At 31.7% G+C, this 26,924-nt stretch overlaps 1 protein-coding gene, 2 long non-coding RNA genes and 1 pseudogene across 8 annotated transcripts; 1 reads left to right on the top strand and 3 right to left on the bottom strand.

Moving 5' to 3' along the window:
- Positions 1-20: 20 nt before the first annotated feature.
- LOC146919316 (protein HOTHEAD-like) lies at positions 21-6,021 on the bottom strand. 3 transcript variants are annotated; one of them, XM_085712667.1, is made up of 7 exons: positions 5,922-6,021; positions 4,874-4,913; positions 3,792-4,137; positions 2,691-2,995; positions 1,400-1,788; positions 385-950; positions 21-222 (listed from the first exon to the last, which is right to left on the bottom strand). In XM_085712667.1, exons 3-7 carry the CDS (start codon positions 4,112-4,114, stop codon positions 168-170), a joined length of 1,638 nt encoding a protein of 545 aa, XP_085568793.1. In that variant the 5' UTR covers positions 4,115-4,137; positions 4,874-4,913; positions 5,922-6,021; the 3' UTR covers positions 21-167. The 3 variants fall into 3 exon arrangements, with proteins under 3 accessions (XP_085568793.1, XP_085568791.1, XP_085568792.1); XM_085712665.1 differs by lacking the exon at positions 5,922-6,021 and having other exon boundaries at positions 4,874-5,045; XM_085712666.1 differs by lacking the exon at positions 5,922-6,021 and having other exon boundaries at positions 3,792-4,044; positions 4,874-5,045.
- LOC146919313 (protein HOTHEAD-like) lies at positions 5,590-26,506 on the bottom strand (annotated as a pseudogene). The gene is made up of 6 exons (XR_015011438.1): positions 26,299-26,506; positions 11,796-12,141; positions 8,355-8,659; positions 7,064-7,446; positions 5,921-6,486; positions 5,590-5,782 (listed from the first exon to the last, which is right to left on the bottom strand). The product of XR_015011438.1 is annotated as a protein HOTHEAD-like (transcript).
- On the bottom strand, positions 14,471-17,376 carry LOC146919315 (uncharacterized). Of its 2 annotated transcripts, XR_015010666.1 has the most exons (5): positions 17,304-17,376; positions 16,868-16,989; positions 16,706-16,790; positions 16,518-16,607; positions 14,471-14,920 (listed from the first exon to the last, which is right to left on the bottom strand). It is a non-coding gene; the product is annotated as an uncharacterized LOC146919315 (long non-coding RNA). The 2 variants fall into 2 exon arrangements; XR_015010665.1 differs by lacking the exon at positions 14,471-14,920 and having other exon boundaries at positions 16,484-16,607.
- On the top strand, positions 19,568-23,484 carry LOC146919314 (uncharacterized). 2 transcript variants are annotated; one of them, XR_015011436.1, is made up of 7 exons: positions 19,568-19,826; positions 20,158-20,220; positions 20,373-20,931; positions 21,018-21,086; positions 21,900-21,955; positions 22,122-22,260; positions 23,071-23,484. It is a non-coding gene; the product is annotated as an uncharacterized LOC146919314 (long non-coding RNA). The 2 variants fall into 2 exon arrangements; XR_015011437.1 differs by lacking the exons at positions 19,568-19,826; positions 20,158-20,220; positions 21,900-21,955 and having other exon boundaries at positions 20,375-20,931.
- Positions 26,507-26,924: the final 418 nt, after the last annotated feature.

Genomic DNA, 26,924 nt, shown 5'->3' with positions numbered 1-26,924 from the left:
AATCATTTTTGGGAATTCAATTGAACAAAGATACAGTAGTATATATTCATTATGGAGTAATAATAACTTCATACAATCTAAGTCTAGAGTGGATTTCCTCAATGACCAGACATCAATTGATGAACATCAATAGATAAAAATCATATGTTAAATTTATTTATACAATATTAAGTGGTTTCATCAGCAGCAAATCTCTCTCTCAATATTTTGACTCCCATATACCTGCACACCAAATTAATAAAAAAATTCAACTACCATAAGATATCTGAAAACACAAGATAAAGGAGCAATTTAAACAAAGATAAAGGAGCAATTTAAACAATGTACAAACACTGTCATACACAAATGAAATTCATATGCATATATCCTAACTGTATATTTTACCTTCCAAGCATCATAACAGTGGCTTGAGGATTTGTTCCAGGAGAATGATTAAAGGTAGAACCGTCGATTACGCGCAATGCATGGACACCAAGAACCTTATAATCATTATCAACAACCCTACCAACTTGACAACCACCATGATAATGCCATATAGTCATCACAGTGTCTCTACAAAATTGTTCCAAAGACATTGAAGTATTTGTGTGTTTAGGCAATAAATTCACTGGTGAATTTGCTGTCATGTTAAGTAGCATAGAAACTGACATGTTTGTGTATTTAAATGGAGAAAAAGCATTTGAATCTATAATTTTCTCAATTGTGCTCATGCCTTGTATGCATCTTTCTAAGTCTCTTGGGTCTTGGAAGTAGTTAAATGTTACCAAAGGGTTCTCATTTGGATCGGTGTTTCGGAGCTCCAAATGACCCGTTGAAATTGGCCCCAAGATTTTTTCTAGAATGAATCCACCCCTGAAAGCTTCTTGGTCCAAGCTCTCCATCCTCTCTATTGCTTTTGCTATGGCTTCTGGGGTCCTTTGCTTTGGTGGCAACTTTGAAAATTGACCAATCTGCATTTGTAATATTTGTGAGCAAACTAAAAATAACTAATTTTTTACAGCAATATTTACACTTAGAAATATATGAATGCCGACTATGGGATCTCACATTCGTGACAACGGTGATATTCTGATGATCATGATCTGATGCTCCATAAAAATAGATTTTTATTTTACCAATAAAAAATATCACGATTGAATAAGGACTATTCAATTTTGACCAAACGACTACCGTCTGACTGCATGAATGCACGGATTCTTTAATTGCAGGGGAGTCGGGTTTGAAAAATATTTTGTAATATTGTTATTTGTTAGTTAGGTCATGCCATACCATATTATTTATTTGGTTTTGATGTAAACATTAGATGTAACATGTCTTTAAAAAGTAATTCATAGGTGAAAGACATATCACACTAGTTTGTAAGAATTGATTTAGATCGAACACAAATTCTAAAATGTACCTTGGGAGAAAACATTCCGAAGTCTCTTTGAGAACCTGTGAAGGTTGTGCCGCTAGCGGCTTCAATGTAGCTGCCAAAGTTGGTAATGCCAACAACAGAAATGAGGGAAACCTCTACCGGGGAAGGAGATGGGACATAAACAGAGTTCATTGGGTTGTCTGACATTCCTTGTCCTACAAATGGTTGATGTAACACTACACTGATGTTGTGTTCCCTAAGGTGATGTGCTGCTCCAATTCCACTCAACATCAGAAGTTGTGGGCTACCTAGTGCACCAGCGGATACTATGATCTCATTCCTAATCCCTTGTTTCAAGTATGCCCTATGTTCTGTCCCTCGTGCATCCTTGAATACAACTCCATGTGCAATTGGCTTTGAAATTAATCCACCTGTTTGATATCATGCACAATGCATTCACATAATCATCATTGAATGGACCGAGACAACAAAATAAATATTAGAAGTATGAGTAAATTAGCATGTTAGCACTTCAAAGTTAAAGATTCATTCAATTTAGTCATTCCAATTTGTGAAATAGCAATTTAGTCTTTCAAATTGAACAAAATTAGTCAATTTAATCATTTTTCAAATTTAGCACTATAATTTTAAAGGTTCTATATTTATCTTGATATAACAAGAGGCAAGTGAAGTGTAACCAAAAAAGAGGCAAGTGAAGTTTTTTCTTCTTCTTTTTCCGTCAAGTAATTTAGTGCCTTGAATTGTACCTTTTAAGGTGAATAAGTGGAAAATTCAAATTTCAAACTCCGGCCACTATATATATAATTCAATGTTTCCGCCAACTAAGCACGGGACAACATGGTGAAGTATATGTTCTTTCACAAAAAAAAAAAAACATTGTGAAGTATATTTATTGGTCCATCAAAGTGAACTAAAAAATAATCATTAAGTTAATAATATTAAAATTTAATAGTCAATATTAAAAAAATACATTATTAAATAGATGGTTATTTTTAAGTTCACCATGATGGACCACTAAATATAATTCACAAGGTTACCTTCATCATAACATGACACTATTCAAATCAATATTTATGTTTTTCTTTAGTTGTCATTGATGTTTAAAAACAAGATATCTTGACGTAGGAACTAAATTGATTGATTTTCTTTAATTTAAGAAATTAATTTATCAATTTGCAAATTTGAAGAACTAAATTACCCTACATCTTACAATTTCGAAAACTATAATATTCATTTACTAGTAAAAGAATGCACATTACATTTTGTTTTTATGCATGAAATGAATCATATGATGTAGAATTAGAATGAAAACCTTTGCTTTTTGTAAACAAGATTCTATGAACGGTGGCATGCAAAAGAAGAGTAATTGTGTTGGTGTTAGCATATTCCAAAAGATCAGCAGCAGTGTGTCTTTGACCATTTTGGTCAAAGATTGTACCTCCAACCTTAGTCCCATGAATATGATCATAAGTAAAGCCATTGTCAGGCAATACACCTACTTCCAATAATCCATCCCTAACTGCTGATTGCCATTGACGCATAGGAGGCCAAAATGCCACCACTCTCTCCACCCATTTATATGATTCCTTCACTAATTTTTCATCCCAACCAGCTTCACTAACAACATAAATATACATGCTTAAAATCAGCTTTATCAAAATGTCATAAACTATTTTAATAGACTCTTTTCAACACTTTTCTTTTTGTGTAAATTGAGTATCGCAATCTTTGAGTTGGATAGGACTATATTGACAACAAACTTTATTATGTAGAATTTTAATGTTGGTGTTGTGTTTCTAGAATTCGAACTTGACACTACTATTATATCTCTTTTAAGTGCTCTTGAGTCTCTTGAATAATTTGTACAAATAGTTGTGTTATAAGATATTTAATCTAAGCTGTATGTCAATAAGATGACACTTGATTTTTAACACTTTCTCCAACATTTACTTTTTTATTGGTTAAAATTAATATAGGTCCGACAACTTTCTGTGTGACTCATTTGTAAAGCCCGGCACCCTTATTGATTTTATATATTAAATGAGTAAGTGCTAGAAAAGGTGTTAAAAAAAAATACTACCTTAACACTCATCGTGTGAATAAATATGAAACTTATTTATACAAGTGTACCATGAATTTCTCTATAAAAATGAAGAGAAAAAAAAGTTACAAAGTTTTAGGCATTATTTAAAAAGTTTAATCAGATAGAAAATCATGACATTACTTGACCCATACAAATGATATTGTACATATAGTAGTTTAAATAAAAGCAACAAGTTAAGAGAAAAAATGACTAAACCAAAACTTACTATCAACTTTATATGTAGGTATAAATCATTAGATTTGGAGTTGTGACCATAGTAGACTTACTCCTGACCATCTTGAGAGAATAGTTTATTTTTGTGTTACGTACCTTACGTAGCGAGGGCTTGCACGAGTATAGAAGCCAGCATTCAAACAACTTCCACCACCTAGAACACGAGCCCTTGAGTTGATAACACCATCTTCAGAAATGAATCGTTGAGCAGGAGAGGAAGGAGATGTATCAGAAAGTGCAACACCAAAGGCACTTAAATTTGTTATGTTTGGGTTGCCATAAGGTGATCCACCACGTTCAAGCACCAAAACCCTATGATTTTGGGATAGTGTTGCAGCCAAAGGACACCCTGCAGTGCCACCACCAATTATGATGTAATCATAGAAGGATATGATTGGTGCTGAAGTTGCATCTTGCATAAAACTGTATTTTCTACCTGTATCTGTATATAATCATGATTTTTTTTTAATTAGTTTTACACCTTTTCCAATTGCTAGCAACATTTATTTATTGGTAAATAAAATAAAACCCTATGTAATGTTCTATAGGTTGATTAAAATCCGTTTGATTTGTCCAAATTGAGAAATTAATTGAGGATTAGTCATTAGATATCAAATGGTTTGAGCTAGGGGTCTAACAAATTTTAAGGTTTAAATAAATTGAATATTAAAATGAAGTTTTTCTGTACAAAAATAAAAAAAACAAGTTGTCACTCAAATAGTCAAATTTGATCATGCAACCTAGTCAAGAAGAGATAGTTGCTCAACCAGTTGAGCTACATTGCCATCGTATAGAATTTCCAACTTTCATATTTAATATTAGTAAAACATAGTTTGTTTGGAGGTCTAAAAGGTAAGCCAAAAAAATAAGAACTTGGACCGTCTTATGCTTGGATCGACGCTAGAGTTTTGCTAACTAGTGCCCTAGGGCATTGGTTAATGTTAGCATTCTCCATATATAATATAACCATAAACCATGCTACTTTGCTTTTTTTTTTTTTTTTTCCCTCGTTAAGTAAGCAATTTCGAAGTGGTTCCCTTTGTTATGATGCGCATTCAATCATACTCAATAATATAATCCATATTAGTTACTAACACATTGTTACCGATTTGACAATCTTATTTAGCTGCAATTAGTTACCGAGCAAAATGCAGATAAGCAAAATATATTACTATTACCTTTTAAAGATACACAATGTTTAGGAGAGAAAACAATCCCAGCAAGAAAAAGAAGAATTAACCTCCACAGCAAAGCACTCATTTTAGAGCTTATGACTTCAAATATTGATAGTCCTTGTATATGAAATGTATATGGTGGAGTATGCTGTAGTGACACATACCAACCCTTCTTTATGTGATGATTATATAATGTGCAAAGCCTAACGATACCAGCGGCTATAACTGGGACTAACATAAAGATTACTTACTTACTCAAAATAATAATAATAAAGATTACTTGCTCTTTTGTTGCCCAAACTAAAACAAATGTTATGAGTAGTTGAAACGAAGAATTCCATGTATGGTCCACAATGATTCAAGAAAATGCAGACTTTGTGATGAATTAACTAATTTATATTGCACCTATATATCGGGATGAAGTGAGAATATATATCAAGACAAGATAACACATGTTACAAAAATAAATAAGTAAAAAAGGCATTTCAAAATGTATGTATATTATATCTAAAGGAATCATTGTAGTATTAATTAATTTCTTTGATTGAAATAATCAATAAATTAATTATATTGCAAATCAAAGATGATTAATACAAGTTAATTAGGTAACTCAATATTAGACGCTTGCGCACCATAGAAGCCTAATCTAATGGTATTTTTTTACTCACATACGGTGAACACGAGCGATATTAGACGCTCGCGCACCATAAAAGCCTTCATCGGACAAAGATACAATATTTTATTCATTGTGGAGTAATATTAACTTGAAACAATCCAAGTCTAGAGTGGATTTTCTCAGTGGCCAGACATCAATTGATGAACATGAAAAACTATAAATTAAATTTATCTATACAATACTAATTGGTTTCATCAGCAACAAGTCTCTCTCTCAATATTCTGACTCCCATATACCTGCACACCAAATTAATAAAAAAAATTCAAGTACCATAAGATATATGAAATCACAAGGTTAAGGAACAATTTGAACAATGTACACACATTGTGACACACAAATGAAATTTATATGTATATACTAGCTATATATTTTACCTTCCAAGCATCATAAGAGTGGCTTGAGGATTAGCTCCAGGAGAATAGTTGAAGGTAGAACCATCGATTACGCGCAATGCATCAACACCAAGAACCTTATAATCATTATCAACAACCCTACCAACTTGACAACCACCATGGTAATGCCATATAGTCATCACAGTGTCTCTACAAAATTGTTCCAAAGACATTGAAGTATTTGTGTGTTTAGGCAATAAATTTACTTGTGCATTTTCAATCATGTTAAGTAACATAGAAAATGATATGTTATTGTATTTAAATGGAGAAAAAGCATTTGAATCTATAATTTTCTCAATTGTGCTCATGCCTTGTATGCATCTTTCTAAGTCTCTTGGGTCCTGAAAGTAGTTAAATGTTACCAAAGGGTTCTCATTTGGATCAGTGTTTCGAAGCTCCAAATGACCTGTTGAAATTGGACCTATTACTTTCTAAAAAATCAATCCACCTCTTAAAGCTTCTTGGTCTAGGCTTTCCATCCTCTTTATTGCTTTTTCTATGTCTTCTACGGTCCTTTGCTTTGGTGGCAACTTTGAAAATTGACCAATCTGCATTTGTAATATTTGTGATTAAATTTAAAATAATTTTGTTTCATCAAACATTATACTTAGAAAAATATGAATGGGGATTCTTGTATCTGATTCTAGGATCTTGCATTCACGCATTCGTGACATTGGTAGTCGTATGATGATCTTGTTCGGATTCTCCAACAAAATACAAATTTTTATTTTTGTTTTATAAATCAAAATTTCGTGCTTGAATATGGACCGTTCAATTTTGATCAAACGGCTACCAATGTCCGACTGTATGAGTGTGTTGATTTATTAATTGCAGGGGGAGTCGGTCCCAAAAATAGTGTAATTAATATTGCTATTTGTTAGCTAGGTCATGCCACAGCAATACCATATTGATGTTTATTTGGTTTGGACTTCAACTTTTAAATAATAAATTGAAGTGGGTGTAACTTAGCAAGTGTAATTGCATGTGGTTTTGAAAGTTTCGGTAAATGTAATATGTCTTCCTAAAAGAAAATTTACTATGTGTTGAAAAAGTATTTATAGGTCGAAGACATATCGCACTAGTTTGTAAGAATTGATTTATAGTATCTAAATTTATAAGATGTACCTTTGAAGTAAACATTGTAAAGTCTCTTCCCGATCTCGCTACAAGGCTCGAGGCTTCAATGTAGCTGCCGAAGTTGGTAATGCCAACAACCGAAACGAGGGAAACTTCTACCGAGGAAGGAGACGGGACATAAACACCGTTCATTGGGTTATCTGACATTCCTTGTCCTACCAGAGGTTGATCTAACACTACACTGATGTTGTGTTCCCTAAGGTGATGTGCTGCTCCAATTCCACTCAACATCAGAAGTTGTGGGCTACCTAGTGCACCAGCGGATACTATGATCTCACTCCTAGTCCCATGATTCAAGTATGCCCTATGTTCTGTTCCTCGTGCATCCTTGAATACAACTCCATATGCAACAGGCCTTGAATCTGATCTTTCTGTTTAACATCATACACCATGCATTCACAAAATAATTATTACATGGAAATTATTGAGAAAATTATCATTTTAGTACTCAAAATCGTAACATACGGGCAATTTAGTAGTTCAAATTTGAGAAATTGTAATTTAGTCTCTCTTAAAATGAACAAAGTTAGTCAATTTAATCATTGTTCAAATTTAGCAAATTTAAGAGATATCTTGGTGAAGGAACTAAATTATTGACTTATTTTATTTTAAGAGACTAACTTACTATTTCTCAAATTTGAAAAACTAAATTTCTGGACTCCTATAATATGGAAGAATGGAATATTCATTTACTAGTAATTACTATGAAGCACGGACACCTCTAGGACTAGGCGTGTCGCGGTGTCCGACACGCATCGGTGTCCGACACTCATATGACACTTGTACGACACGTGTCGAACCGGTTTCCCAAATAATTGTTTTTTTCTTTTCTTCGACACTCCTACGATCGGCGTCCAACACCTATATAACAGTCATACAAGCCGTGTCGGACAACTCAGGCAAATATCTAAAAAAAAAAATTCTCTCTTGCTTCCACACACCATATATACATTACAATTGATTATATCAATTGTAGATGAAAAAATAAAGGTCAAATACTACGATATCTTGTAGAACTTTTTCTAATTAAATAAATTGCTCAAGTTAGATGTTTATATATGTATTTTAGTTTTCATTTTAGACCGACTTTAAATAAATTAACATATATGTAGCGGTGTCGGTGTCCTATATTTTTTACATTAGCGGTGTCGACGTGTCCGTGTCAGTGTCGTGTCAGGTGTCCGTGTCAGAGTCCATGCTTCATAAAAGAGTGCACATTGCTTATTTTTTTGGATGCATGAAATGATTTATATATATGAAGAAGAATTAAGATGAAAACCTTTATGTGTTGTAAACAAGATCTTATGAACGGTGGCATGCAAAAGAAGAGTAATTGTGTTGATGTTAGCATATTCCAAAAGATCAGCTGCAGTGTGTCTTTGACCATTTTGGTCAAAGATTGTACCTCCAACCTTAGTACCATGAATATGATCATAAGTAAAGCCATTGTAAGGCAATACTCCTACTTCCAACAATCCATCCCTAAATGCTGATTGCCATTGCCGCATAGGAGGCCGGAAAGCCACCACTCTCTCCACCCATTTATATGATTCATTCACTAACTTTCCCTCCCATCCGACTTCTCTGAAAACATCAACCATTGCACACAAAAATTTATGTGTGTGTGTGATTGTCTTCTAAACTAAAACCAGCTTTATCAATATGTCATAAACTGTTTTTATAAACTCTCTTCAACAGAGTAAATATAATGAGAAATGTTATGAATGCTCTTTCCAGTGGCGGAGCCAGAAATTTTAGATTGTGGGAGCATTATTCATACACTATAACACTAAAATTACTATTTTATCAAAAAATGAAAACTTATTATTTGGGTTTCATTAAGATGAAAGTAAAATAAACATCTACGAAAACTTATTATTTAGGTTTCATTAAGATGAAAGTAAAATAAACATCTATAATTATACTTCCTCCGATCTTTTTTATAAAAAACAAAAGTGTCAATATTTTTTGTTCTTTTTATAAAAAACATCGACAAACTTTCAAATGTGTTATAAGTTAATTTCATTTGTGTCCTTATTTATTATGAGAGAGAATATTAAAAGTAAGTTACTTATTGGATTTAAGAGTAATTATTATAGGAGTATCATCCACATGTCCTGGGTCAATTGACAAAAAAAATGCCGAAATTGATATTATGGACGTCGTGACTGTGGTTCGAATCCTGAGTCATTTACTTGTTTGTGCAATAACTCTTGTCATTTCGTTTATAAAAAAATGGGGTATCCATGGAATCAATTTAAATTATAGGAACATTAAATGAAAAATAATTATTTTCAATGTTTTTCAATGGTCTTTATGGGTTATGTATTTTGTTTCTTATAAAAGTGACCGGAAAAAATATATAAACGAAAGAGAAGTAAATATACTTTTACAAAACTACTCTTATCTTCTTTTTTAAGAACAAAACTACTCTTATCAAATATTAACGTATTTACAGTTTTCGTAAATACAAAGTAGAAGTTGTTGACTTGAAAATAATACAATTATTGGTGTACAATCATAAAAACTAATTAAGATTGCATTGAAATATTATGATTCATTGTTCAATTTATAAATGAACGAGATATTAAATAATTGGACTGATTTTAATTTGTTAAGATGAGTATTTTCTTTAACTTAGTAATAGGGGCATATAATTTTTTTTACACCATTATATACTAAATTGAAAAAAAATAGTGTAGGCACATGCCCACACAAGAGTGCAAGTGGCTCCGCCACTAGCTCTTTCTAATCCTCTCTCTAACACTCATTCTTTTATTGAGTGAATGTATATAGGTCTCATCACTTTATACGGGACTAGTTTATAAAGTGTGGTATCACATGAATTTCATCCAATAATAGAGTGGTGTTAGAGATAGTGTTAAAAGTGAATGTCTAAATCACCCCTCGAGAGGAATGTTATGGACACTCTCTTTTTAGCACTCACTTATTAGGTGAAATCCATGTGGATACCACAATTTAGAAATGGATCTCACATAAAGTGATGAGACCAACATGAGTTTCATCCAATACGAGAGCGAGTGTTAGAGTAAGTGCTAGAAAGAGAGTGTTCTTAGCATTCTCCCACCCCTCAATTATTCTCTGCCATTTGAGCAAGTTTTGGTTTATCCTCTATAAAAAAAACGTTGGATTCCAACCTTGTAATTTGAAGATTCTTTGGTTTTTGAACCTTCATGACTTTTAATTGTACAAAATAGATGATATGTCAGGGGATAAACCAAAATCCATTCAAATTACAGGGGGTGGAAGTACCTTATATTTTAAAATTTGATGTCATGAAGGTCTCAAATCAAATAATCTTAAAATTACAAGGTTGGAATTCAATTTTTTTTTACAAAGAAGGTAGAAATTATGTTTTTCTCTTGAAGAGTTTGTTGAAGCTAATTCCTTGTAACTCTTTATATCTCTTTGTAATGACTCTTTGATAATGGATTAAAGAGATGCTCTTCACCCGAATGTAGATCATTGTTGGATCAAACTAAGTAAATAAACTTTTGGTGGGTTTTTCCTCTTCTCCCTCTTCTCTTTATCTTGTTGTTCTTGCCATTGATAGTAATTTTGCTTTACACACTTGGTTGTTAGATTAGATCTAAATATGTAGTTGTTGCTTGAGACTATTTTGATTATCGGTTGTCACTTATTTGCTCCATACATCTAAGTTTATTAGTGTGGTTTGAGTTTGAAATCACAAGAAGTACTTTGGATAGGACTATGTTACTACATTTTCAAAATTCAAAATGGATCCACAAAAAGACACATGTATCATCTCATTCAAGTGTTTTTGAGTTTCTATACTCTATAAGTAGTTATGTTTAAGATTAAGTTAAACTAAATGTAAGTGCTCCCATCATGCTTATCTCTAAAAACTAATAGAAATTACAAAATTTTATTCGATTATTAAAAACATTACGTTTTGAGAGTAGTTTAAATTAAGTCTAAATTTAAAAGAAACGAATGCACAAAAATTTGACATCCTCGTCTTTTTTGGCTTCCTATAGAAGTTCAAACCTTGGTTTGAATTTGAATCATCACGTTATAGGAGTCTAATTCTGATATGAAATTGGAAGAAAAACATTTTGATATCAAGTATATAATATAGATTAGGTGGAACATATTTGACGTACTATAGCACTCCCTCCGTTCCACGACAAGTGACCTATTTGTAAACAAAATGTATTTCAAAATAAATGACATTTTGATTTTTAAGGTAATATTAATCGCTTATATTCTAAATCTACCCTCTAATAAATATTACTTTCATCACTCTTAAGTACTCCCTCCGTTCTGAAATACATGTCTTTTGATAATATGCATTCACATAACCAATTTGATCATATTTTTTAATAATATTTAAAAACAAATGTTAGCATATAAGAAGTTCTTAGATTTGTCTCAAATAATATTTTCAAATATTAACTTTTGAGAATTTTTAATAATAAATAATTTAACATATTAATCATCAAAATTTTGCATTGCGTGTGTAAAATGGTCAACTTTGACGTGTATTTAGCAACGAGGGAAGTAAAATACTAATTAACTATGCATTTATGAAAAAGATGATGACACCAATACATGATAAAACTTAATTTATTAAAAATAGTAATATCTCATTTATTTATACATTTTTTTTTAATAAGTGTGAAAACAAAAAATGAAACCCTAATTTTGTAACCGTGAGAATAGTTTATTTCTGTGTTACCTTACGTAGTGAGGGCTTGCACGAGTGTAGAAGCCAGCATTCAAACAACTTCCACCACCAAGAACACGAGCTCTTGAGTTGATAACACCATCTTCAGAAATGAATCGTTGAGCAGGAGAGGAAGGAGATGTATCAGAGAGTGCAACACCAAAGGCACTTAAATTGGTTATGTTTGGATTCCCATAAGGTGATCCACCACGCTCAAGCACCAAAACCCTATGATTTTGGGACAGTGTTGCAGCCAAAGGACACCCTGCGGTGCCACCACCAATTATGATGTAATCATAGTAGGATATGCTTGGTGCTGAAGTTGCATCTTGCATAAAACTGTATTTTCTTCTTGTATCTGTATATAATCATGATTTTTTTTATTAGTTTTACACCTTTTCCAATTGCTAGCAACACTTATCTTCTTATACATAAAATTTAACCCGGTGAATATTTTAGCCCTAATTTTAACCTAAACCTATTGCATAGATTTACTGTTTTAACCCTAATGCTTATTTTCTGGTTTAACCTTATCTGCTTCCTACTCTTTCTCTTATTATTATTATTATTATTATTATTATTATTATTATTATTATTATTATTATTATTATTATTATTATTATTATTATTATTATTATTATTATTATTATTATTATTATTATTATTATTATTATTATTATTATTATTATTATTATTATTATTATTATTATTATTATCTCTTATCTTCTTTATATATAAAAGTTAACCCGGGTGAATATTTTAGCCCTAATTTTAACCTAAACCTATTGCATAGATTTGCTGTTTTAACTCTAACTAGATCATCGACCCGTGCTACCGCACGGGTCATTTTAAGAAGCTAATATTCACTGTAAAAATAAAACAATGTAGTTCGCTTGAATGTAAAAATTGTCGTAAATCAATCCATAATGTCAATTACCATAAACTTTGTTATTGTTCCATAATTCTAGTACGTAATTCCTGTTACTCTAACATAACATATAATTTTAAAAGGGAAACTGAAGTTCGTTGACATGCAAATAGTTTTAATAAGTAAGAAAATGAATATCACACAAAAAAGTCCTACACATTACGGAAAACTTCCCTGTAGACCACATTTGATGCAAAGGCCAAATGTTATACTCAACCAAGCAAATAAGTGATGCTATTATAGTCTATGAGAAGAAGACTTGTTTTTAGTATCTTTCATCACTATCAGTATATTATGCTAGCAAAACTACAAAAAGTAACTATCAACTATTCACATGTTTTTTTAGGGGATCAATTATTCACATGATGAATGCTACAGATAAAAAATCGTTTCCTACGGACTTTGCAGTATTCGAAATAGTTCATTTGTAGGGGATAGAGTTTTCCATAATATAACATGATGGAGATGTAGAGGAGTAAAATCAATTTCTTCTAAGGCAAAATGGATCAAGAAAATTGTAAATGATAGAAAAAACACGTTAATATGCTTAAAAAGAAAAGCCCATTCAAAAAACAAAATGAACTATTTTATTTTTCAATTTCATAGAAACCAAATTTATAGGCACAAAACATGGTATGTTATAGAAGACATACTTGCTTATGGGATTCAAAATTGACTTGTTCAATATTATGTATTTATATGGCTTTTATTAGGGCATTCTAAAATGTAGGTCACATGCATTGTATTTGCTAGATAGACCACATTAAAAAAGTTACATCCTCCTGCACAAAGAATATTAAGGATCAAATTTCACTGATTGGTGAGCAGATTCAATTGGAAGAACCAATATCTTTCAAGCATAAAAAAAAACTCATACCTCAATAACCTTTAAGCATCTCAAACATAAAAAATCAACTTCCCATTAATCTTCCTTTCTACAAATAAACCCCAAAAGAATCTTAGAGTCATAGCTTGTTCAAAGTTTGAAACCAAAAATAAAAATATTAGTAAAAACACCATTGATAGCTTATGTAAAAGAATTAACAAAGAAGTTCTTTAAAAAATACATAAATATAACTTCATATCTCATTTAACACTTGAGTATGATTAGATTTAGGACACGGAATTACGTCCAACAAATTTCAGTCACCTAATAAACATCAATAAGTATATGAAGTAACCAAAAAATATATATAATACCGATTTAAACTCCTAAATCTAATAGAACACACAACCCAAAAAGAATATGAGTGTTGAAAGTTAAATCCAATGAGGCATTCCATTAAACATTTAAAGGAGAAGTACTTGAAGCTTAAAAGATTACACAAATCTGGATTTGAAGATGAGATTTCTCGAATGGCCGTATCCAAACTGCGTCTATGGCGGAAAACTGCAAAGGAAGCATTCAAAAACTTTAACATAACAGTACTACTGCAAGTTTTAACAGGCCTCAAATCACTCGTAGTAACATAACATAGACAAAATCAGAACTCAAAATTCAAGTGTTTGATGAGTAATATAGAAAAAATAATTTGATCAAGCAATAAAAACAAAAAGATGAAAAACTAACTAATATAGAAAAAAATAAAGATCATTGGTCTCCAAAGGCGGATAAATAATGATCTGAGTTTCTGTTTTGGTCATATGTGCACTATGTTCTTATGATAATCAAATGAGTATATATATGTATCAATATCAGTCAGCCAACATATATTGAAAATTAAATGCTAAAGTAAAAAGAACAGTGCACACAACTTACCTATTTTATTCCCTTTATTCGTTAGTCTAAACCACAATTAATTTCATATTAGAAACTCTCGACCTTTGTTGCAGTGATTCCAAACCTGCATATTCAAGTACTGTGTTTTTTACCATATTACACAGATCGAAATCTCCAAATAGATAATTCAAAAATCAGAAACTGAACAAAAAGTAAACAATGCCAAGGATTGAGTGAAGTTGAATGACTTTGTGCAATGCCAAGCAAGAAGACTATAGTAGCAGCACTAAACTTCCAAGCAATGAAACAAATAATAATCAAGAGATCCATTTTTGTTTTCATTAGAAACATACCAATGATAAAGAAGGATTCCAATAGCAACAATGTGAATATACCTTCTTAACGTGCATGCATCTCTTAGAACTACATGATCAAAGTTGCAATGGAGTCCTTAAAGCGATTAAATTATGGTAATATATTTTTCCTCCCCTGCATAAATGATTATGAGCTATAATGGTTAACAAATTTATATTTCCTTTCTATCATTTGTATTTTCAAAAAAAATCCAAATACAAATTTAACTATTGCCTTGAAGACCAATCAACAACACTATCAGGAAAATAACATGTACACTGGGCAAAGTTCAATGCGGATACATTGCAATCAATAGTTGTGAATAAGAAAGCAAAATTGTGCATTTGAGCATCTTGCAATGCTATACAATGGGCAAACTTAAGCAGAAAAGTTTACGCAAAAATGTGTATCTAGCCAAACAGAAGAATAAGCCAAAATTTATAACTGAAAAATAAAGCAAAAACGTGCATCTAGCATTCTGCACAACATATTTATGATTTAAAGTAACACAATTCGTATCAAGCTCTTTTTTTCATGCTTACAGTATTGTGTATCATCAATTACTCATATGATCTCAAGTTATAACAGAAAAATGCCAAACTTTTTTAAGTTTGTCAACACAAAGATCAGATTTGATGCTTAAAATATACTTGCAATGCCTATGTCCAATTCCAGTGGAATGTGTCAGTTTCATCAAATCATTTTGTACGGTCTTGCACACATCTGAACTGGTAATGTTATAACAACGGGATAGAAAAGTAAGTTTACGCAAAAAAGTAGTCTATAATAACAGAAGTATGAAAACTGCTGTAGCTTTGATAGGAATATGGAAACAAAACAGAATCTGACAATAAACAACCTTTCAAGTTGATAAGGGCATCAAGAGAATCTTGGTCTTTTGCAAACATAACAAAGTTTTCCAAACTCGACATAATGATCGTGAGAGAAAGGCTTGATCATTTGTTTCAAAACAGAAGGTATGTATGATAATTTGGCATTAAATTATAGTCGGTTACAACTTTTCAATTTCCATTGTCACTAAAATGATGAAATCATTGTATTCAATAGCAGGAAATTTCAATTATTAGAAATTGTAGGAAATTACATATGCTCTTGACACAATGGCAAAACATGTAAAGAACATATTAGCCTAAAATCATTGATAAGTTATATTATGAAGTTTTTCCTAAAGAAAGTATAATTCCCTCATAAAATTGTGGCCTGTCAAAACATTACTAACACTGCCCATAGCAAATTTCTCACAAAATTCGGCAAATACGACATTCAAAAGAAGTAACAACACATAGATGCTATATAATAAACATTAAATTTTGGTTTATGCTTATGTCTCTATTTCATCATCTACATGATTTCTAAGACAAAAACATTAAATCAAAAACACAGAGTAACAAACATAAATGCTATATAAGTTGTCATTTAGAGTTTAGACCAAGTTACCTAATATAATAATCAAAAGTCTAACATTGATGATAAAAATCAATAATCAAAAGAAAGGGAAATGGATCAAGAATTATTACTCGAAAGGGGTTGAGGAATCTTTCACAAAATTGAGGAATCTTTCATCGAAAAAATAGGTGAAGTCGAGGAATCATACAACTTGTTTTTTTTTTGTACAGTTTTAAGGAGTATAAAAAAAGATTCCTGAAAAATAAGCAGTAGCTCAACTATATAATGTTCAGAAAAGGAAAAATACCTTTGGTTAGAAAAATACCTATCAAATGTTTGAAATCAACCTTAAAATAGTTCCAAGTTATCAAAGGATAAACCAATCACATTCCAAATCCAACATGAATAGTCAAATCTGAAAGCAAAAATGAAGTAATTAGGGAAATTAGAGCACAAACAAAACCAGAGTTCAATCTACTCACATACACAGTGGCAGAATATCAAATATATTACCTTTTCAACAACTTTTAAGCTTTTGGGAATCACTCCATGTGTCATATCTGAAGTTTACAAAGAGAGAACCTTAATAAACACCTACCTGTAAAATAAGAAATACGATAAAAATAGATGAGGACGAACTACAAAAAAGCAAGTACAATTTTCATTGGGCCTCACCATGAATGTCAAAATTCTGAAGGACAACTGCTCTTAGTTCATCGGGCTCCATCGGTGATACCATTTTCGGCCGCCAGAGAATTCTTTTTACTATTGTGCTCTTGTTCTTCTTCCATGATGTGCTGAAAAAAATAAAATAAGGTGAGATGGTGGAAACAAATTGCAATAATTATTTTCAAATTGGCATCTGCGGCTATAAAACTAACTACACATCAACCAAGTGTAAACTAAATACTTGTAAAATGAAAAAACACCATTAAAGTCGATATAGAGGCACATATAAAATCATCCATATCAGTGTAGAGTAATATCAACCTAGCATAAAACAATTAGTTGTAAAATGAAAAACACGGAAAAAAAAAAAAGATAAAGACCTATGATATGATCATCTAAAAAAAACTGCAAAATAAGAAAACAAAATACAAATGAACCTCACCTGAAAAAGTATAGAAGCTTCAAACTTGACTTCCATATGGATAATTTCACATTTCACAACCTGTAAATAAGAGGAAAAACACAACAAATATTATAGTTCATAAACAATCATTCAGACACTTTTACATACACCTTGTGGGTTGAAGAAATCAGCAACAGTGCATTTACAAAATTGAAATAACTAATTAAAATATTGATTCATTGCATAAATACTTCTGAAATTCAATAACCAGATAAGATGAAGAATTTTAATTGAAAAAACATTAGGTTAAAACCTAAGCAATAATTTGATTGAAAAAACAAACGAAAATGAAGATGAGAGATGGAGAGAGAGAGGAACAAACTTTAAGTTGGAATATAAACCATTGATTGTCGGTGGCAGTGGATTCATCGGTAGTGAAGGGAGAGGATCGGTTGCATCGACGATGAATATGGTGTCAGAGCAGTCGAGTGAGTGAGAGAGAGAGATGCCTTCTAAACTGGATCAAAAAAGTGGAGTGAGAGGGATGTGAAACTCAGATGAGAGTGTGGATCGCAGAGAGAGAGAAGAAACGCGTGAGAGAAAGAGGGGAAAAATTGGTAGGTTTAGGTTTAAATTAGGTTTAGTAATTAAGCTTTAGGTCAGGGTTAAAACAGGAAATTTAATCCCTAGGTTTAGGTTAAAATTAGGGCTTCAATATTGGCTTGGGACAACTTTTATATATAGAATAGATGTGAAACTCAGATGAGAGTGCGGATCGCAGAATGAGAGCGTCCTCAGATGAGAGTGTGGATCGCAGAGAGAGAGAAGAAACGCGTGAGAGAAAGAGGGGAAAAATTGGTAGGTTTAGGTTTAAATTAGGTTTAGTAATTAAGCTTTAGGTCAGGGTTAAAACAGGAAATTTAATCCCTAGGTTTAGGTTAAAATTAGGGCTTCAATATTGGCTTGGGACAACTTTTATATATAGAATAGATGCTTTTTTTCTGGTTTAACCTTATCTGCTTCCTACTCTTTCTCTTCTTCTTCTTATTATTATCTTCTTATCTCTTATTTATTAAAGTTAACCCGGACGCTAACTGTTGCCCTAATTTTAACATAAATTTTATGCTTACTTTTACTGTATTACCCCTATTTAATTAAACCTATTTAATTTAGTTAATTTAATCAAATTCTTATTTTCAAACGGAGAGATCTCTTATCTCTTATTTATTAAAGTTAACCTGGATGCTAACTGTTGCCCTAATTTTAACCTAAATTCTACGCTTACTTTTACTGTATTACCCCTGTTTAATTAAACCTATTTGATTTAATTAATTTAATCAATTTAATCAAAATCTTATTTTCAAACGGAGAGATCTCTTATCTCTTATTTATTAAAGTTAACCCGGACTCTACATGTTTCATCCTATAATCGTTGCTCCTATTTTCAACTCATCATTGCTACTTTGTTTTTACTTAACGGAGTCCATCCTATAACAGTTTCCTCCTATTTTGTTTCCCTGATCCTACTTTGTTTGCAAGATAAACAATAACAAATATATATACTACTAAATCTTGAGGTGTGGCGGTACTTGAAATTTTTAGAAATTGCAACTTTAGAATATAATTGTTCTTGAATGTATGATTTAGGGTGTCTCTATCACCCCTAAATTAATTTCCCAAATGTTGTTGGCTTCTACTTGGAAATAGGAATAAAACTTAATAGACTGATCAATTCAATATGTTATATTTATTATTATAAAATAATATGAGTGGATGGTAAGAAAAAAGAGAACATGAGTGGACCTTTAATTAAAAAAATAAAATTTAGTATAAGTGAACCAAGTGGATATGAAAGCATGGGTGGCGAACGGTTAATATGCACATGAGTCCTATAGGGGTCCTATATATTTCATGGGTGGCGGCTTCCCCTTTTCATTAGTACCTAGCTTCGTCCCTGTACTTAACATATGATGTTACGTTACGGTATCAAGGACGATGTCATGAAAAATTATTTTATGGTACAGTACCAACGTCTATGATTCTTAATATTATGAAATACTATATGACAATCATGACATTCATCTAAACTATTTTGTTACCTATTACCGTCAAATATTACCTTCCATATGACCTGTGTGTTAGCACGGGTCGATGGTCTAGTATCTATCTATATATAAAAGTTAACCCATGCTAACATTTTAGCCCTAATTAAACCTAAGCCCTAATGAATAAAATTCCTGTTTTACCCTAACCAAAACAATTAAACGGATAAACATAAAAAAAAAAAACTGCAAATTTCTTCTAAAGCCGCAAATTCCTATTTTTCCTCTCTTTCTCTCATGCGTTTCTTCTTCATCACCACCACCAACCCTCTCCCCCAATCCATAGGCGGCGACAAAACACGTTCATCGGCCTCTCTATCAATTTACCTTCTCTTCCCCTTTCTCTATCTACCTTTTCTTAAAAAAAATTATATCTCTTCTTCATGTCCCAACCTCTTCTCCATGGCTCTTTCTTATGGAGCTTTTTTACCTTTCCCATCTATTAATCACAACCCATCAGGTTTGTTGCTTTGTTTCTAATTTATGATTTTTGAATTTATTTATTTTAGCTTATCTACTCGCATATTTTTTTCTCAACTCGATTATTTTAGCTTATCTAATCGCAACCCACTGAGCTTAATTTAATTTTTCGTTCTCAACTCGATTAACAAGCGATAAGAGGCAAAAGCGCGTTATGAAAATGCCAAGGATAAAGTAGTTGATATGGTGCTGTTATTGTAACTTGGATTATTTGATTTAGATTTTAATCATAATTCTCTTTTTTGGTCTTTTTTTTTATGTTAATTTTATTGTAACTTGGTTTATTTATGTTTTTGGTTTATTTGACTTAGAAGTGCAATAAATTGGAAGCTGCTGTGGTGATTGATCAATTGTTATAAACAAACTTTTAACCGGTGAGACGTGTGAAATGCATTTTCTAATTAAGTGAATGAAAATTTGTTATTGATGTTCTAATTTAAGGGTATGACAATTAGGGTTTGAGTTTTTAGCTTCCATGTCTTGAAAAATAGTTTATAAATGTTTTATCAAATCAATATAATTTAAGAGACCGTTGAAGAGAACAAGCATTCGAACGGATGAAGCGAGCATTTGGTATGGTGGAGGCGAGCCTTCCGCTATGCACAACACAGATAGACATCCATTACATGACAATACATTATTTAGGTATGGTGGAGGCGAGCCTTCTGTCTTTGCATTTAAACCGTTATTTTGTCTCGCGGCTGATGTGAAGTAAGTGCTCCACACACTCATATGATGATGTTGTATATATTCTTTTCCTCTGCCTCCTATTTTATTCGATCTTTATCGTTATTTAAAAATTGACAGATGTATGCTAGCTTATAAATTTAATGATCTGCTTTATTTTCACATGATCTTGACCGTCCAACAACTGTGTACAATTTGTCCGGTTGGTTTGCATAGTCTGAGTCATCACAATCGAATCCGTGGCTTGCAAGGTCACTTGCTTCCTGGAAAATATACACTTCAAGATGGCAACCTTATCTTAGATAAGTTATCCGTGGCTTGATAAGTTATCTACCGTTCGAGTGGCAACGAACGCGTGCGCAGTGCTGTTAATGTTGCCCCTGTCATATCATTGGCGGGTATTTTTTGTGCAATGTCTTGCTGTTTGTGGTTTGTTCCTGTAATTATATTCCCTTATAAATTCACACCTTTGTCTATGTCGCAGACATTGGTCGTGGAAAAATAGATGCCTTATATGAAGGTTTTTTTGTCCTCTTAATTATGGACTGGCTGGGTAAGTTTATCGATTTTCATGTTTATTTTTGTCCATTTAATTATTGACTAGATGTAAATGTGATATTTTTTTGTTAAAAAAATAAACCCACCTGCAAATTAGCCAACTCTCCATTGGCGCTGCCTCCATCACTCCCATCTTGCCACAAATTTTTTCGGAGGCAAGGCAATATCATAGAAGGAGAGAATTGGAAATTTTGTTGTTCTTGCCGTACAAAATTGACGAGAGTGGCACCGACGTTCGTGAGTGAAATGCGCGAATGATTATGAATTTGTGGTTTTGAAATTAACTCACTATTTTGGAGTTTCAATTTAGATTTTGATTTGATTTCGATTTGGCTTCCAATCATGTACTTCTGTTTTTCTTTCCAATGCCGCAATTATTGCATAAATCATTCTCCAATGTTGTTGCTATAGTTTTATTTTCTTTTTCATGTTTTTATTGCAATCTCACAAAGTAAATAAAAGAATCATGTTTGGTTAGTTCTTTGGTAGTCAATGAGGATGCTCTATAAGCTATAAAGCAGTGCAAATTTATAGCAATTAGGTAGCTTAAAAGTCAAAATTTACTTGATATGCAATTTAAAAAGTCGTTTAATCGTTGTTTTTGATGTTGATTTGGTACATTTGGTTCTTATAATGGATGATTGTTGTCCATTTTGAGGAATTGGATGGAATCAGACTTGGTTCTCTTCTGCTCTTTATTTGTTGTGTTTATGTCTTCCCTCTATAAGTCCCCTCTCAATTTTTGATCAGTTTGTGTTTTTGAGATTTTCTAATTGAGGCTTTTGATTTTACCACTTCTGATTGCAAGTTTGGAAAATAGTGCAGAAAATTGTGTATACCTAGATGGTAGAGATTCATGTCAAGGTATTTGGTGTTAGATGATTTTTTTTTTGTATGTGGGTTTATCTTACTATAATTGACTCATAACTCTCAATATTAATAATCATTCCAAATCTTATAGTTTTCACATTTGTTACATGAGAGGTCAAACTCTCTTTTCGTAATTGTCATGTTTTGTTTTGTTATGTAGGGCTCAAATTCACATTGAAAGTGGAAATTACCCTACGTGAATGGGACCTTCAAGAATTATTTATGTAGGTCTTTGTTGCAAAAGAGACATTTTGATGAAGTGGCTTAAGAAAAACAAGTGGAGCATGATTAAGAATGAGGTATGCTTAATCAAAATATAAGTACTGTAAATGGTTTTTAAGCATATTTATTATTATGTCTATTTTGTGGAAGTGAATGGTTTATGAGGAAATTTCTGCATAAGTGTTTTATATTTTATCATTGGTGCTATGGTTATGACATTAGATATTTGTATCTTTTGTGACATTTCTAATAAAATAGTGTAAAAGATATTGCTGCTTTTTGGGGTTTATAAGCATCAGTATGTTTAACTTTCAATTTATATGAAGTAAGCATTCATGTTTCTCTACTATTTGCATTTTAATAAAACTTTAATTTGTGTTTCACTTAAAATGTGGAGTGTTCAACTTGATCCAAAAGAAGAGATAATTTATCAAGAAAGTGCATTACCAACTGCTAACAGACATAGAGGAGGTCAATCCTTCAATGAGAGATAATGTTTGTTTAATTAAAAGTTATTGGACAAATTCCTTGGTGTGGTATGATGCACATTTGATTTGTGAGTAACACATTAGTTGACTGAGACAGAATGAATATGAGCTTAACATATTGTAGAATGACTGCATGTAGCTACTATGAGAATGCAGAGTTGATTCCATAGGTGTTCATATATTATATTATTATGTGTTATGAAAAATATACTAGAGGCGTTGTCTTTTATTAATTTTTCTGCACCTTAGAGTGATATGGTGATGGTGGTTATTCATTAATCTTTGGTATTAAGGATTTAGACTGTTCCTAAACCTATGATTCCTGCTGCAATTTTTCCTGCCTAAAGTGTATTTTGCAGCCATCATGTGATGTAACTATTAATTTTTGTATAAGTTCAGAACTATGTATACATGAATGTTGAATTGACGTGGCTGTTAGAAAAAGTGTCGGTAATTGAATGAAGTTGTTGTATCTTGGAGTTGTACTACTTACGCATCATGAAAAAGAAAGGCAGGAAGCTTGGAGTTCATGGAATAGAAAATTATTCAGCTCTGGCAAGCTACCATTTATTTCATCACCGATGTAGATGCTTGATATCCTAAAGAGATTGATGGTGTGATTTTAGTGTACTGTTGCTTTTATTTTAGTATAGGAAACTCCTGCCAAAGAGTGTATGTGTCGTGTATAATAAAATGATGTCAATGTGAATGGTGTACCTGAGTTTACAGGTGTAGCTCCATTGGAGTTGTTTATATGTACTAAATACAATGGAGGAAATAATAATTGTGGGATCGCTACAACATTTCATAGAAGGTGGAAGAGTATTTTCAATGTGATGTCGAGTTTAGACATTATGTATAAAATTTTAATTATCACAAAATAATGTATACCATAGTTGAATATTTTAATTGTGCACTAATAACTTCCGTATTACTTTGATATAAGTTTGATTGAATGAACTTATCATACACTATTTTAATTTAAGAAGTTTGGTTAAAACTTTAATCATATAAAAAAAAATCATTTTTTTTGTTTTTTTTAAATGATAATTTTTGTTTCTTCTGTGTTTTTTAATAGACCCGTGCGATAGATTGTGTTTGACTTTCTTATATAAAAATTCATGTATGGCGCATTAATCAATGATACGTAATATTTTAGAATGATTTATTTTTCAAGTGTTTTTTCCAAGGTGGTGGCGGTGAACTCAGTGGCTGGTCCATAGTTATGAGTTGCGGCAGCTACAACGTGGCAAACATGTTATGATGGGTTACTCTTCTCCAATGAATGAGGTAATTGATGAGCATTTATAATTACATCAAGAAACAGACTGAAAATTTTATTGATTGATGAAGAGGGTAATTACATCAACACTACATCAAATGTGGTATATATATAAAGAAGTTTACTGCAATGTATAGTTTTAAGAGGTCCTCTGATAGCAATAACTCTGTGGCTGTTGAACATGGTGAAGCTGGTCAGGCATCAGTTACAAAACCTAACAGGGCTGTTCGTGTCAAGATTGAGCCTACCGACACTAAAGTTGTTTAACTTGCTCGAATGCTGGAACTATCTGCTTTGTTATCGAATTTCTTCAATCTCCATAAATCAGACATTTAGGATTCAGTGTTTTTCCTTTCTGTAACAGGGTCGATGTCATGGAAATTGTTTAATATGGTACATTAAAAACGTTTGTGGCAATTTATTTTATGAGTTGAATTATACTATTTTTTCGATTCAAGGTAAGTATTTACTTTCATATTTGCGCTATATTTGTTCTTTTGTATGACCCGTGCGTTAGCACGGGTCGATGTTCTAGTATTAGTAAAGAAAATAAAACCCTAGGTAGTCTTATATAGGTTGATTAAAATAGGGTTGATTTGTCTCGTAGTTCAAATAGTAAAATATTGCAAAGATATTTAATATGTGGGTTAGGGTTCGAACTTGCAATATCTCTCTTTTACCACTAAGCTTTTTGAAATAAAAAAAATTATGTTTGGTTTGTCCATGTTGAGAATTGAGGATTAGTGATTAGATATACTCTGTAAAGTTATGACAAATATAAGTCCATCCACAAGATCAATAAATCATTTGAATGTGAAGAGGTGCAATACTTCTTCAAGCACCTATTAATTTTGACACGAAAATTTTAAAAGTTGTATAGAGGTCTATAGTCAATTACTACATTTTGATTAATACGTTTGAAATAGTTGGACCAAATTTTCCCACTTATATAAGAGTGCCTATAACGGCCAATCACCTATGAGTTTTTTTTTTTTTTTTGAATCACTCATTTGTTGTTGCAGCTTTTATTTAATAATAATTATAGCTCTTAAACCATTGTTCTCTCACTAATTTAATCCTTAAAATATTAAAATCAATTAAAATGTCCTTAAACAATGAAAAATACATCAATTTAATTTCTAAACTATTATGAAAAACAACCAATTTTGTTAAATGGGAGACTAAATCGTTGGATGGAAGAATAATTTAAAAATATTTTAGCTGATTTTAATAGTTTAATGATTAAATTGGTGAGACGGTAATACTTTAAGAAATAAATTGACCAATCATTCTTTCTAAACAGCCATTTTGCCTTCATGATGATGTGTATGTTTTCGCTTTGCATCATCTCTTTGCATCAATAATGTATTACCAAATTATCGTCAATCTAAATTTTTGTACGCATACATCTAATAATGTACAACCAAATTATCTAGCAAGTTAAAAGCACATGACTATCATACCTCATTAATTTACATAACAACACATCATTAAATATTATATATATATATATATATATATATATATATATATATATATAATTTTTGTACATCGACAGCGTAATTAAAGGTTTAATTTTCATTCGTTGACAATTTAAAACAATTTTACTCATGTTTCCAATCAATATGGCGTAATTTAAGTTGCTTAAATATCTATGTGGCGTAATTTAAATAGATGCAAGTGTAAAAAAAAATCATGCATGACAATTAAGAGTTAAAGCGAATATTAAAGTAAAATCTTTTATATAAAAAAGAAAAAGCAACATTAATTGTACGTTGCAACTCAAGTACAACCTTTGCACCACTCATAGAAAAAAATAAAATACGACCTTGCAACTCATTCAAGGAGACCCTGTAGCAATTTTAGGAATCAAAAATGCTGACAGAAAATTTTTATAAAACTAAAAATGTTGAAGGAAAATTTTACAAAGATTAAAAATGTTAACGGAAAATTTTACAAAGACTAGAAGTGTGATTTTTTGTAAGCACAGAAAACGAAATTCTAAATATTTACAAAAATTATTTACTTAATTAACCCTAAAATATACTACTAGTATATTTTCATATAATTTTTTTTTGAACGGCTATTTTCATATAATAATGGAAGCTTGCTTCCTAACATGCCCCATTTTAAGAGGTTGGATGAGCAACAACTATAATGTAACTATTCTAATTGCTTTCTTCTAATTAAACAAGCTACTCAAAGGGTTCCCTTTGCGATGACCATCTAATCTATCTTCAATTAGTTACCAACCAAAATCAAGATAAAAAAACATACAATTTAAAATATTTAAAGAGTATCCAAAAACGCTCGTAGCATTTTCAATAAAATAATATTACTATTACCTCTATGAGATGCACAATGTTTAGGAGAGAAGAGAATGCCAGCAAGAGAAAGAAGAATTAGCTTCCACAACAAAGCACCCATTTTAGAGCTTATGATTTCAAATATTGATAGTCCTTTTAGTGACATACACCAGCCTTTCTCCTTGTGTTGATTATATAATGTGCAAAGCTCAACAATACCAGCGGCTATTACTTTCACTAAGATGAAGACTAGTTTTTGTTTTATCGTCAAACTAAGGGTGTGTTAGTATAAGAAATAATTTTAGAATAAAGACGAAATTACTACGTCTTTATTATTAGACTCAGAATGTTATTACTACAAGGAAATCAGTTAAGATAAGTTATTCCTCTCTAGCTCCCCGTTAGTAGTGGAGTTGAGGATTAACTCAGTTATCAGAAATCAGTTCAAGTTATAATATTAAAACATGTTTAAGCTGTGGCTTTCGCTATCCCGCCAGTTGGATACGAAAGGTTCCCGCCAGTTGGAACGGGCACTATCCTTGAGGATGACCCCACGATAATCAGAGGAGTCTGGTATCCCCGTCAGTTGGGTTCCCGCCAGTTGGAAATATATATATATATACCGGTTAGCAGAGGAATAAATTCTGGGGTTACTCCACCTGGGT

The sequence above is a fragment of the Medicago sativa genome, chromosome 5, assembly GCF_051527215.1.
Source record: "Medicago sativa cultivar Bolivia chromosome 5, Bolivia_mono, whole genome shotgun sequence".
Lineage (NCBI taxonomy): Eukaryota > Viridiplantae > Streptophyta > Magnoliopsida > Fabales > Fabaceae > Medicago > Medicago sativa.
Note: the sequence above shows the minus strand (reverse complement) of the source record. Positions and strands in the feature narration are given on the sequence as shown.

What these genes read in the sequence shown, in the direction of transcription:
- LOC146919316 (XM_085712665.1), bottom strand. Translation starts at nt 4,955, where the DNA reads ATGAGTGCTTTGCTGTGGAGGTTAATTCTTCTTTTTCTTGCTGGGATT. An exon ending in GCAAGCCCTCGCTACGTAAG is followed by an intron (nt 2,996 to 3,791) that starts GTACGTAACACA and finishes TTATGTTGTTAG; the next exon opens with TGAAGCTGGTTGGGATGAAA. An exon ending in ACTGTTATGATGCTTGGAAG is followed by an intron (nt 223 to 384) that starts GTAAAATATACA and finishes TTTGGTGTGCAG; the next exon opens with GTATATGGGAGTCAAAATAT.